Consider the following 13,893-nt stretch of genomic DNA (forward strand, 5'->3'; position numbering starts at 1 on the left):
TAACACCTCTGGCTCAGGGGAGTAATTCCAGCACCTCTTACTCTAAGAATTTTAACCTTGGAGAGATACAGTGTATGTGCACCACACTGGAGTTTCGCCAAGAAGCTAGGGCAGGAAGAAAACTACCCCTACTTCTACAAGGAAGCCAGAGTGTTCACTTAGCAGTCCAACTCCCCAAGAGGTTTGTACTTTAACCTGCCAAAGTATTAAAATGTGCTTCAGGGGTCAAAAGCTCAACCTTGCTCAGTATCTCAGAATAGCTTTCAACAGCAAGACAGTTAATGCTATATATCCATTCCCTCCACCCACCCTTCCTGGGGCCCATACACCATCCCATCCCAAGTTCCATGATTCAGATACAGCAGACCTGCACAGCAGGGAGGAAAAAAAACACCATTTTAAAAAAAATCCCAGAAACAGCAACCTGTCAGTTCTTTGGTCTCTTCCAAGAGACCCTGTACCAGAACGCAGTGATAGTTGATAAACTCGGATACAAATGCTGATGTCTACTATGCATATGTAGAGGGGGGGAATGCCAAGTTTTCTCCTCAAATCACAGATTGCCGGCAAAGTACTCTGAACATCTGAGTGCTGTTTGAATGCTGACTAGCAACAATCACCCAGCAGTCTTTTACAATTAGAGCAAACTGAAATTTTCTCGTACTGAGTCATTCATGAGCAAAGAGGAAGAAGCCAGCTCACTCACAGAAAGGAGAGCCACTGACCATAAAGTACCCAACCTGAGCATTCAGTACTGGGAGCGCACACTCCCTAGCCCTCTAGTTCAACAGGAAGAGCTGGGTCGGCATAGAGCTCTCCTCACACGGCCTAAGGCCTGCCGCTCAGAAGTGTGACTTACCTGACATATAAAGACCTCTTCTCACTTGTTCGGAGGGACCCAGACCCAGAGCTCATGCTGCTGTTCATCATTTGTTCTCGCAAGTCATGTATCTTCGATTCAAAGCGACTGTACTCTGTCAGGGAGACAAGGGAACAGACAGGAGAAGAATGAACCCAAGGAGCTGCACCAAGCCTGCGTGCCAGTGGCTGAAGAGCCAGAAGACAGAAGCAGCCAGAGGCTGCAGAGTCAATCTTTGCTTTGATAAGCAGAGTCCCTCCTCCAAGCAGAGACAGACAGACGTCTTTCCACTCACAGACCAAGAGAAGGAAGAAACACACCTGAAAAAGGAGTAACATTTGGACACAGCAAATAAAAAAAAGCTTTTTATCTGCCTTGAAATCTCACTGATCCTTAAAAGAAACAACTGGAAAGAGGTTCCAGCTCAGCCTTCATAAATCTTTAGAGCAGGCACTAAGGCCCAAGGAGAGCAGATGGGGAAGGAGACTTTCCCAAAAAAGTGGATTGCAGAGAACAGATGGCCCTGAGACACGGGGCGGAGGGGCTGGAAAGGACCTGAGGCCATTATATCATGGTTAGGCAAGGAAGACGATTTGTTTCTAGATGACTTTTTTTTTTTTTTGAGGGGGAGAATGGAACCCAGTACACAAAGGTAAAAACAAACAAACCTCAGAATCAGATGAGAAGATGACAAAGCTCTCTCGGGTTATTTCCCTTTTAATAAACAGAGCCTTTGGCTTCAGTAACAAACAGAAATTCTCCCAAACTGAGAACTCTGCTGTCACCTTTCTACTCCAAAATCATCTAGTCTGTGGGGTTGTAAGTCCATATGCCCAGCTTTATACCGCACTACCACCACCATCACAACAGCCCTGAAACAGCCTTATCACTCTGGAAAGGCAACTACACATTTACACCAAACTGAAAACCTGAGAGAGGAAAATTAATCCTAGCTGCACTATTATTATAAAAGGCTTTTTTTAAAAAATAAGAATGTTTTGCTGTGACATTCTCCTACCACATTTAAAAACTCACATTTATTCTCCTCACAACAATTCTTAAGGTCTGTAATTGCTGCATAAAATGTGATATATCTAAAGCAAAGGCTGTGGAAATGGGAGAAAACAGGCATACCTCATTATGACAAGATTTCAAAGGAAGACAAAACTTATAGTAGAGGTTTAAGGTTGTGGAACTGTTTTGAAAAAAAAAAAAAAACATTTCCAGTGAAAAAGAATTCCACAAAAGCATTTTCATGCACCACAGAGGGCTGGCAAGAAGCATTCCCATCTAGTCTGTATGACTCTACAGGCAGAAAACAAAACACCTGTTCCAACACCTGACACTCCCCTTCCCTCAGCAAAGCAACCTGACCTTCAGCTGGGTATAAAGGAAAATGTTAAAAAGCCTTAACGGGGGGATAGAGTTTTAACTCACAAAAATATCCTCAACAAAGTTTATTTTTTTTCACTCTGGTACCAATGAAGCCAACTGGTTAAATTCCTGTGTACTTTCATTCATCGCACACTGGTGTTGTGGTGATTTGTCCTCATTACCTACTCCCGGCCCTGAAATCCTGCAGGAAGCAGTTAAGTCACTGACTCACCCATTAAGTGTTGGGGAAAACGACAGCAGCTGGACAGAGTCCCCGTTCTGAGGGTTACAAGGCAACACATCAATATCAATGAGGCATCACATCTAAATGTAGAGGGTGGTGACCGGTCTGTCATAGAAGCCCTGGGCGGCCCAAGGGTGCACGGCTGTCTACCTCTCTGCCTGCCCAGGGAAATGACCCTACTCCAGGGCTCAGCCCTCCACCCCAGGCCTCTTGTTGGCTCCTTTCTGGTCTTCCTCCTCACTCACGTGCTAGGAGGAGAAGTCAGTGAAACAGAGATTTCTGACCAGGCAACCCTTTCTTCCTTCCTTTCTTCCTTCCTTCCTTCCTTCCTTCCTTCCTTCCTTACTTCCTTCCTTCCTTCCTTTCTTTCTTTCTTTCTTTTTTTTTCAAAGATTTTATTTATTTATTTGACACAGAGACATTACAAGTAGGCAGAGAAATAGGAGGAAGCAGACTCCCTGCCAAGCCCCATTTGGGGCTTGATCCCCTGGGATCATGACCTGAGCCGAAGGCAGAGGCTTTAACCCACTGAGCCACCCAGATGCCCCCAGGCAGCCCTTTCTTGGGGAAGATAAAGTAGAGGGCAGAAACATGCATTGAACCCAGAAAAAAATATATACCACATCTATCCCTAAGCCATTTCCCCCATCTTGCAATGTGTTTATGTATTCCCTTCTTTGGAATTGACTTGCCCGCTGAACTCCAACTTAGCAGCAGGTCATAGCAGTTGCTTAGTAACTAAGTTTCTTAAAAAATCCTTTAAAAAACAATGACCAAACCACTATTTCCTCAAAGCTCCTAATCCAAGGTTGATAATGCTGGGCCAGAGGGCCCACTTAAAATAGACTACAGAAAGAGAACAAGGCTGTTGCTTTAAGGAATCCACTTTCTGCTTTCTATATGCTGCTAAGCTTTCAGGTCTATTAAATTGTGTTTTATTCATTTTTTTCCCATTCAGATGATTCCCTTAGAGTGCCAGCTGCTGATCAGTCTCTGGCTTTTATTTGTAGAATCATCCAATGTCCACTAGGCACAGAGTAGCCTCTGAATAAATGACTGCTGGGTAAATGAGGAGGAAATTAGAAAACCGTGCCCAAGTTGATGGTTCTGTTCTCAAACCAATAAACCTAATGGTTTATTTAACTGATGGCTGCCAGCTTCACTGAGGGCATGGGAAGGTAGCTGAGAAGTATTACCATTTACTTTTATTCCCAAAGCTAACTGTTGGGAGTAATTGGGGTATACGATTTTTAAACACCCTTTTGTGATGTTAATAATCCACAGTGGGCATCTGGTTAACAGACTTTGTTTATAACAAAGAAAAATAATAAATCTAACAAAAAATACTTAGAATAGTCTCAAGATAGTACCTCATCTTAATACTAGAAGCATTATTTTCCAAGGACAGAAACTTCACTTTAAATGCATCTGAATTCTGGGGCGCCTGGGTGGCTCAGTGGATTAAAGCCTCTGCCTTCGGCTCAGGTCATGATCCCAAGGTCCTGGGATCGAGCCCCGCATCAGGCTCTCTGCTCGGCAGGGAGCCTGCTTCCTCCTCTCTCTGACTGCCTCTCTGCCTACTTGGGATCTCTGCCTGTCAAATAAATAAATAAAATTTTTAAAAAAAGCATCTTAATTCTAAGACCTCATGGTCCTCCTCCCCTTCCACTTATAACTAAGGAAGCCATCGCTGGAAGGTATCTCCAAGGCTGGTCACTGCCTAGTCACTGCCCACCAGACCAGCCTCTAACCCAAAGGGTGCGCTTCAAATAGGCTACTTTAAAGAAACAACACTTATTACCTAACTCTCAAGTCTACTAAACTATGTTTTATTCATTTTTTCCCATTCAGATGAACCCAACCATTTGTGACCCACAAAGATATCCACAGTGAGTCATTGCTCCCTGGTTCCCTTTGCTAATCATGGAGAGAGAAATTGGGGGGTGGGGGCGCAATCAGACGTCATTCCCTGAAACAGCGTTCCTCACTGACCACCTGGGGTACCTCTGAAAGAGCAGGATTTTGGATCCAACCCCAGACACACTGACTCAGAATCCATTGAGCAGGCCCAGGAATATGCATTTTTAATCAAGCATCAAAGTGATTCTCATGTCCAATAAGGTTTAGAAACTGCTGGTCTTGACTTACAAAATTGAGTTTTGTTTTATTAGCTCAGGGAAAAGGTAAGGAAAGTATCCTGCAGCGTGTATCAAAAGGAAGATAGGGCCAGAGGTCTGGAAAACTCTTGAAAAAAAAAATTGCTAATACAGTTACAAAGCCTGCAAGAAATGAAAGTGCTAGAGGCTTCTGTCCAACATGCCTGCAAAGAAAGCTGATGAATTCACATTTTTTAAAATGAAAGTAGCATATGATTTTTAAAAATCTTTAGCTTTTTCCTTTAGATATTCATGTATCACTTCCCCCACCCCATTACCCAAAGGTAACCAGTTAATATTTCTAGCATGTATCCTTCCAGACTTACTTCCATGTATATACTGTTTATATACATATACCCACGAGTCACACAGAGTCACATAAATCTACTTTTTTCATCCTCTGATAGGTCATGGAAATCCATGTCAGTACATAGAGATCCATCTCATTCTTTTTGATAGCTGCATAGTATTTCATACTATGGACAGACCATAATTTATTCAGCCATATCCCAACTGATGTACTTTTAAATTGTTTATAATTTTTAATATTACCACCAATGCTGCACTGCATATTTGTATGAACACTTCTATAGAATAGATTTCCCAAAGTAAAACTGCAAGGTCAAATTATATGCACACAAAAACATTTGATTGGCACTACCAAATTGAACCCCAACCTTCTGAAACCTTTATGACTGGAGGTTGAGGACAAATTGCTATTCTAAAGCTTCCAGCAGCTTTTCCACTTCTAAAGAAGTGGAGGCAGAATTTACCTTTGAGGACAGATTGATCTTTTGTTTGGGGAAAAAACACTTCAATGAACCTTTTGGTTTTGCAAAAGTAAGGCAAAACTATAATCTGGAATAGACAAAGACAAAGAGGAACCTCAAATATTCCCTCTGCATAATCTCAGAAAAGGCTGGCCTCCTGTGGGTGGAGTTGCTGGTTCAAAGGACTTGTCCTACCACCTATATGATGCTGTATAGACACTCTGGAAATATCTACCTCTAGACTTGACCACTCTGCCTCCCCCTACTTGATGACCTCCCTGTTACTATAAACAAAACCCCCTTTCCTCTGCACACAACTACAGTGTTTCCTCAAGTTTTGCTGATATTTGTTCCTAATTGCTTCCTCAATCCACCGCTTTCTTTCTAACTTCATTGTTGTTGCCTTAGTGATTTTTTGCCTCTTCACTTTCTCTTGACTATCCTGAGTGATGGAAAGAAGTTACTGAAAGATTTTAAGTAAAGGAATGACTTGATGTGTGTGTGTGTGTGTGTGTGTGTGTGTGTGTGTGTGATGTGGGCTTCTGAGGGGAGATAAAATGTGGTTGGTGCCTCACATGTAGTTTTTTTTTTTTTTTTAAAGATTTTATTTATTTATTTGACAGACAGAGATCACAAGCAGGCAGAGAGGCAGGCAGAGAGAGAGGAGGAAGCAGGCTCCCTGCTGAGCAGAGAGCCTGATGCGGGGCTTGATCCCAGGACCCTGGGACCATGACCTGAGCCGAAGGCAGACTCTTTAACCCACTGAGCCACCCAGGCGCCCTCACATGTAGTTTTAATTTTAGCAGCAGAGGACCATGCTTTCTCTTTTTGTCTAGCCCCTACAGCCCACAGTATAAGTAGCCCCCGCTTTTACATCAGTCAAACCAACCACCCCTCAGTCTCTGCTCAAATATGTCCAATGTTGGGAAACTCTCTATTTCTTCATTATTTAGTCAAATATAAATCTAATAAATAGACAACACTATTCAAGAGAAAATTCTTGGTTTAAGGGCCATCTCTTTTGCCAGCTGGTCCTAATTTTGGTGTTTAAAACAACATATAAAACATGATGGATCTCTTCTTCATAACAGTATGAAGGAACAGTTTAAAGAAGGTCAAAGAACTGGGAAAGTCTGGAGCAGGTTCCAAGAATACTGAATAAGTCTGAATAGAAGGTAGAGTGTGGACAGGGGAAGGCAGCAGTGATGGAAGGTTAGGGACCAGATTGTAAGAGTTTGAGATAAGCCTTTCTTGTCAGACTAGGGGAACCACTGTTAAATGTTTAAATAGGGACGTGATACAATCAGAACTAGGTTTGGGGGAAAAATTGTTCTGGGAATGTAATATAGAATGGAGGACAGAGAGAAAGATAACAGAGACCAAGAACCTCTTCTACTGGTAGAGAAAATGACTTGAAAGGCCTGACACAGCAGGGGGGCAACTGAGAATACAAAAAAAGGGACAAGAATCAAGAAATATGTTGGAACCAGAAGAGATAAAATTTGATATCTGAGTGGATAAAGGGATCAAAAGCAACTTATGAGTTTTTTCTGAGACCAGGAAAAAGTGGGATAATATCAGCCAAAATAGAGAATAGTCATCATGTCCTTAAAATAAGCTATCCCTTCTCCAGGCTAAATATTGTTACTTTCTTTCTTTTTTTTTTTTAAGATTATTTATTTATTTGAGAGAGAGAGTGAGAGAGAGCATGAGAGGGGAGAAGGTCAGAAGGAGAAGCAGACTCTCCATGGAGCTGGGAGCCCGATGTGGGACTCGATCCCGAGATTCCGGGATCATGACCTGAGCCGAAGGCAGTCGCTTAACCAACTGAGCCACCCAGGCGCCCCTAAATATTGTTACTTTCTTAAGTATTCTTCACCTGACATGGTTTCCAGACCCTGTACTTCTTCTCCCTTTTAAAATCTCGTGCCCAGAATTTGTGGTGATATCATTTCCTTTACAAAATTATAAGCTCCTTGATGTGGTTTTTTTTTTTTTTTTCCTTCCCGAAGTTTGGCAATCAGCACCTTGTTGAGTCAACAAACTTTTATTGAATGTGTTAATTCATGATAAAGATCTGACAGGACAAACCTGGACTCTAATTCTCAAGTTCTGGCTCCTCAGGAACTAATTAAGAAAAAATACAAAACTTTCCCTTTCCACCCACCCCAAAATACTAAAAACTGACCAACAAAACCACAAACCATTTATGCAAAACACTGACATGTCAGAGGTTTCATGATCTACTTAAAGAGCCTAATAAAGCATCAATGAGGACTGAAACTACTATGTTCACTAATATGAACTGGACACACATTCAAGCCTCCAAATCCATCTCCCCTCTAATAAGACTTTGCTCTCAAATCCCTCTCCCATTCCCCTTGCTTGTGTTCCCTCTCTCACTGTCTCTCTCTCTCTCTCTGTCAAATAAATAAATAAATAATCTTAAAAAAAAAAAATCTCTGTGGGTGTGGAGGTAAGTATATGAATAGCCAAACAGCATGTTTCTAGGAATCACAAACTGGTCTCTAGAAAAATAATATGAAGTTTATTACTTGCATTAGTTTTTAATTATGGGGCCTACTATTTAAAGAATCTAAGATCTCTAAAACTAGACAGTTCCTCAGGTCCCGTCTAATTTTGACATAATTATGATTTTATGACCAAATCAATGAGGCCCACAGGGAATCAAACCTAGGACTAGTCTAATTTTAATTTTTTTTTAAGATTTTTATTTATTTATTTGACAGACAGAGATCACAAGTAGGCAGAGAGGCAGGCAGAGAGAGAGGAGGAAGCAGGCTCCCTGCTGAGCAGAGAGCCTGATGCGGGGCTCGATCCCAGGATCCTGGGACCATGACCTGAGCCGAAGGCAGAGGCTTTAACCCACTGAGCCACCCAGGCGCCCCTAATTTTAATTTTTAAATATAAGCCAGAAGGGGGAAATCTTCACATCTGTAAATAATCCTAAATTCTCTGGGTCAAAAAATAATATTAAATCAATGGGTAGAAATTGCAAAAAAAAAAAAAAATTCTTAAGGCTATGTGAGAGGGCAGAAAAGTGGCAAACAGGCCTCAATATGAGCAACTATTGCTTGAAGAAAAGTAATTTCAGCTCTACTTTTAGAACAATGGGCCCAGAACTATGACTAACCCAGAACAGAAACCTCAGTGTCATTGTTCTGGTCCCTGCATTGTCACAATGTGCTTCCTCAGCCACACACACACACACACACACACACACACACACAGCCAGGACAGCATCCTGACACTGGAAATAAAACAGAAAACAAGACATGCCACATCAGCATGCCATAAAAGATTCCAGTTTATCCCTATTGACTGGATGTTTCTGTCCCCCAAAGGGCTTACCGAGGTTACAAGAAGAGCTACTGAGCAAAAGTGCTATAGTATATAAAGGTTTCATGACGTTCAGCTGCCTGGTCTGAAATGCGTAGAGTGATAAACGCTTTATTTCACATCAGGCAAAGAAAAAGTTATTCACAGGACCTTGCCATTGGTCCTTCTCACCTATCTCCTGATCCAGGAGATCAGGGTAAAAGCCTCAACTAGGACCTTTTCTCTGTTTCAAAGGAACTTCATGTAGCACATTCAAATGACGGATTAGGGGCGCCTGGGTGGCTCAGTGGGTTAGAGCCTCTGCCTTCAGCTCAGGTTGAGATCTCAGGGTCCTAAGATTGAGCCCCACATCGGGCTCTCCGCTTGGCGGGGAGCCTGCTTCCTCCTCTCTCTATCTGCCTGCCTCTCTGCCTGCTTGTGATCTGTAATAGATAAAATCTTAAAAAACAACAACAAACAAACAAAAAAACAAATGCCGGATTAACAAAACCTTTAGCTCCTTCAACCCATAAGCCAAACTGTATACAAGAAGCACCCTAAGACAAAACAGCTCATCCAGAAAACATGAGAATGAAGACAAAATATACCTTTCCCTACTCTCAAGGCAGCGGGCAATCTTGTTCCTAACAATCTCTTCCACTTAACAGAGATGCTGCAACACAGTGATTGAAATACAACATTTTACAACTAAGCTTTCTAACTTGAGTTAATGTAACTGATTTGTACTTTTTACCAGGTCGATTGAGAGTCTAGAGCAAAATGTTCTTCACAGTAGTCCCTCTGACTGGATCACAAATCCACTGACAATCTTTACTGGGGTTTCAACTGAATCTTTTGAGTCAAGTTTCTGTGGGAAGAACCCAGAAAATGAGACCTAGAGAAAGATTCTTCCTGTTACTATGGTCAACTATGGTCATTTTTAAGTAATGGATAATCTCAGAGTAAAATATCATAGAACATAATAAGATACCAAAATCCAAATTGTGTGTCTGTGTGTGTAATAAAGGTGGCACTTCAAAACAGTAGAGAAAGGGCACCTAGGTGGCTCAGTGGGTTAAAGCCTCTGCCTTGATCCCAGGGTCCTGGGATCAAGCCCCACATCGGGCTCTCTGCTCAGCAGGGAGCCTGATTCCCTCTCTCTCTCTGTCTGCCTCCCTGCCTACTTGTGATCTGTCAAATAAGTAAATAAATTCTTTAAAAAAATTAAAAAAGTGAATTCCAGGCAGGTTAAAGTTTCAAGTGTGAAAACAAAAATATTAAATAACTAGGGGTGCCTGGGTGGCTCAGTGGATTAAGCCTCTGCCTTTGGCTTGGGTCATGATCTCAAGGTCCTGGGATCGAACCCCCACATCAGGCTCAATGCTCAGCAGGGAGCCTGCTTCCCCTCTCTTCTCTCTGCCTGCCTCTCTGCCTACTTGTGATCTCTGCCTGTCAAATAAATGAATAAAATCTTTTAAAAAATATTAAAAAACTAGAATAAAACAAAAGTGAACATTTACTTGTTAAAGGCACAAAAGAGAACACTGATAGACTTGACTACATAAAAACATAAAATATCTGTATGTCAAAATAAAGTTAAAAAGCAAACTACAAACTGGGAAAAATCTTTATAATATACATGACAAAGAATTAATATTTTAACTACCTTTAAGCTTTTACACATCAATAAGAACTTATGAACATACCTCAATAGGGAAATGGAGAAAAGGTATGAACAGGTAATTCACACACACACAAAATGACAGTGAAGATATACATGCACAAACACACGCATGTTCAACTGTTATTTAAAAAAGAAATAAAAATTAAAATATGAGTCAAATAATACTTTTTACCTGTCAAATTTATAGAGATTTAAAAAAATAATGCTCCATGTTACCAAGATCTCAAACTACACACCCTCTATACTGTGGAGGTGGAGACCAATTTGGCAAAATACATCAAGTCTTAAACTTGTTCATACCCTTTGGGCCAATAATTCCATACCAAGGAATTCATTCTGAAGAAGCAACATCAGATTCATAAAAAAAAGCCTCATACAAGGATATCCATCAGTATTATTTATAAGACAAAAAACTGGAAACAACCTAACATCCACCAAAAAAGGGAACAGTCACATGACTTATAGCATACACATGATAAAATATTATTTAACTACTAGAAACCATTTTAGTTTGATATTCATGATATACAGCCAGTTAAAAGAAAGGATACAAAACTCTTTAAATCAATGATTCTAGTCTTGAAAGAGATATATACATATAATATGATATATAAAAGTTTGGAGGGAAATAACACCCAACACATACATATACATACAGACAGACACAAACTGGTTATTTCTGGAGGTAGTTTTACAGATCTGATTTTTTTTTTACTTTGTGTTTCTCTGTATTTTCCAATTTGTTATAAATCTAAATGTAATACAAAAATAAATATAATTTGAAGAGGGGGAGACAGACTGAATAGGACAGGCCCTAGAACAAAGCCAGGACAAACACATCCACTACAAACTCCCCTCCACACTGCTCCTGGCTCATTCATCGTTTTCCTTTGGGATTGATCAATCAGTTGCAGACAAATACCCTTAGACATATTATTACTATTATCACCTCACCATTTTATCCAAGAGTGGACCAAAGGCAGAGGGAGAAGCAGGCTTCCCCGTGGAGCAGGGAGCCCAATGGAGGGCTCGATCCGGATTCCAGGACACAGGGATCACACCTGAGCCTAAGGCAGTTGCTTAACCAACTGAGCCACCCAGGTGCCCCTAAATAAATCTTTAAAAAAATCAATCTAGTCTGGAATTTAAGCCAAGGTTTGCAAAATTCTTCCTCCTTTATGAAAATCGAAAGAGCATGTATGTAAACCAGATCCTTAATGTATACATTTACACAAAATATATTATATTAGTTTTCTTCTTTGGGTCTATTCAAATTTTTATCACTTAACTTCATCAAGTGGAAAAATCCCCAAATCCCTAGGGCCTTTGTTTTTTTTTTTTTTTTAAAGATAGCCAATGATATCTTGATTCAGTGAAAAGTAAACAAAGGTCCATTTCAAGAGAATGAAAGCCTTATCACAGGAAAGAAGAGGGGAACACAAGACCCTTATTAAAGCAAGACAGTTATTAGCTCAAGACTTTGTGATTCAATAATAGTCTAGGTACAAATAGAACTGTAAATTGAATTTTCAACTCAATTCCATTTATCTGACACAAAATTTGAGGTAGAAGAAACATTAGAGATCATTTTGCACACTCTCCTCATTTTACAGATCAGAAACTGAGGCCCAAAGAGATTGATTAGCATAAGATCATTTAGCTAACTTAAAGATAAAGTGGGGAATTAGGACACCCGGGTGGGCTCAGGTGGTTAAGCACCCAGTCTTGATTTCAGCTCAGGTCATTATCTCAGGGTTGTGAGATCGAGCCCCACGTCAGGCTCCATGCTTAGGGAAGATCCCCCCTTCTGCACCCCCCCAAAAGATAAAGAACTAGAATCCAGGGCCTTGGCTCCTCGTCCAAGATGATTCCCATAGGATTAATGACTTAACATTTATACACATACACACACACACACACATACACACACACACACATTATTTATATATATATTCCTAATGTAGGTAAGCAAAAATGGTACTTGTTCAGTGACGATGACAGGCCCAATTATTGAACTTCTCCTATTTCTCTTTAAAAGAATAAAACAATTTCCCTATTATAGAATATAAGGCTAAAACTTCAAACAAATCAACTGTAAATAACAGGGTCAAGATTTCAACAAGCAATACACTGAATTAAAAGGAAATCTCAAAGAACTGTAACTAAGTAAGTAAGTAATTCATTCTCATTCCTATATATTATTATAGTCATTCTATCCTATCAGGAAAACTGATGTTTTATAAGATTTTGTCTCAAACCGTCTAACAAGGAAAAAAAGGACCTGCCTGGCTAGGTGCAAAATGCTTTGCCAACTGTAGCTACCATGTCCCTGGGCTACATGGAAGACAGAAAACCCCAGCATAAACCATCTGTATATAGAGTTCAGCCCAGTAGGCAAAACTGGAAATAAAGCTAATATTTTTTTTCCTCTTCTAAGTTTCTCTCCTAAGTTTATAAACTTTAGGGCTGGCCTAAAAGGGTCACTTTAGGAAAAAGTTTGGCAGTTCCTCCAAAATGTTAAATGTTAAGTTACCTATGACCCAGCAATTCCATTTCTAGGGATGTGTGTGTATGTATGTATCTCCAAGAAAGTTGAAAACAGGACCACACAAAAACTCGTCTATGAATGTTCACAGGAGTATTTGTAATAGTCAAAAGGCAGAAACTCAAATGTTCATAAGGTGATTAGTACATAAACAAAATGTAATAAAGCCATAGGGTGGAATATTATTCACCCATAAAAAAGGAATGAAGTACTGATACATGCTACAACATGGATGAACTTAGAGAGCATTATGCTAAATGAAAGGCAGAAGACACAAAAGACTACAATATGGTATGATTCCATTTATATTAACCGGCCAAAAATGTAACTTTATAGAAACAGAAAGTAGATCAGTGGTTGCCTAGGACTAGGGGAGGGGAGAAGTTGGAGGAAATGGGGAGTGACTGCTAATGAGACAGGCTCCTTTCAGGGCTGAGGAAAATGTTCTAAACTTAATTGTGGTGTCAGTTGTACCACTCTGAACATTCTAAAACACACTGAACTATATGCTTTAAATGAATAAACTGTTGGGTATGTGAATAAGCTGTGTTTTTTTTTCCCCGTTTTTTTTTGGGGGGGGGTGGGCCCTATCACTTTTATCAGGTCAGCATTCCTAACTAAAATTATCTACAACGAAGCATTCAGCCCCTCCAGCACTCAGCAATAAGAGTGAAAGGTAGTCCCTTATCCTCTGGTTCCCTTCTATCACCTGATTAATAACATAGTTGGCCTGCTCTGGTCTCCAGTCAATTTAGAAAAGAAATAGGGTGAGAATCAAATCAGGGGCTGGAGCAAAACAAAAATGAATGGTAAACAATAAGCACATGAAAAGATGCTTAATGTCACTAGCTGCTGGGGGAATGCAAATGAAAACCCCCAAATACTTCAGACTCACCAGGATGGCTAGAATCAAAAAGACTGA

At 40.4% G+C, this 13,893-nt stretch overlaps 1 protein-coding gene across 7 annotated transcripts in view; it reads right to left on the reverse strand.

Moving 5' to 3' along the window:
• DLG3 (discs large MAGUK scaffold protein 3) overlaps positions 1–13,893 on the reverse strand; it is a 53,296-nt gene that overhangs the window by 24,068 nt on the left and 15,335 nt on the right. For all 7 annotated transcript variants that reach the window (XM_082716169.1, XM_082716168.1, XM_082716167.1 and 4 more), the window contains one exon: positions 860–974. In XM_082716169.1, the coding sequence (XP_082572295.1) occupies positions 860–974 (115 nt within the window). The remainder of the gene's footprint in view (positions 1–859; positions 975–13,893) is intronic.

The sequence above is a fragment of the Mustela nivalis genome (assembly GCF_964662115.1).
Source record: "Mustela nivalis genome assembly, chromosome: X".
Classification (NCBI taxonomy): Eukaryota; Metazoa; Chordata; class Mammalia; order Carnivora; family Mustelidae; genus Mustela; species Mustela nivalis.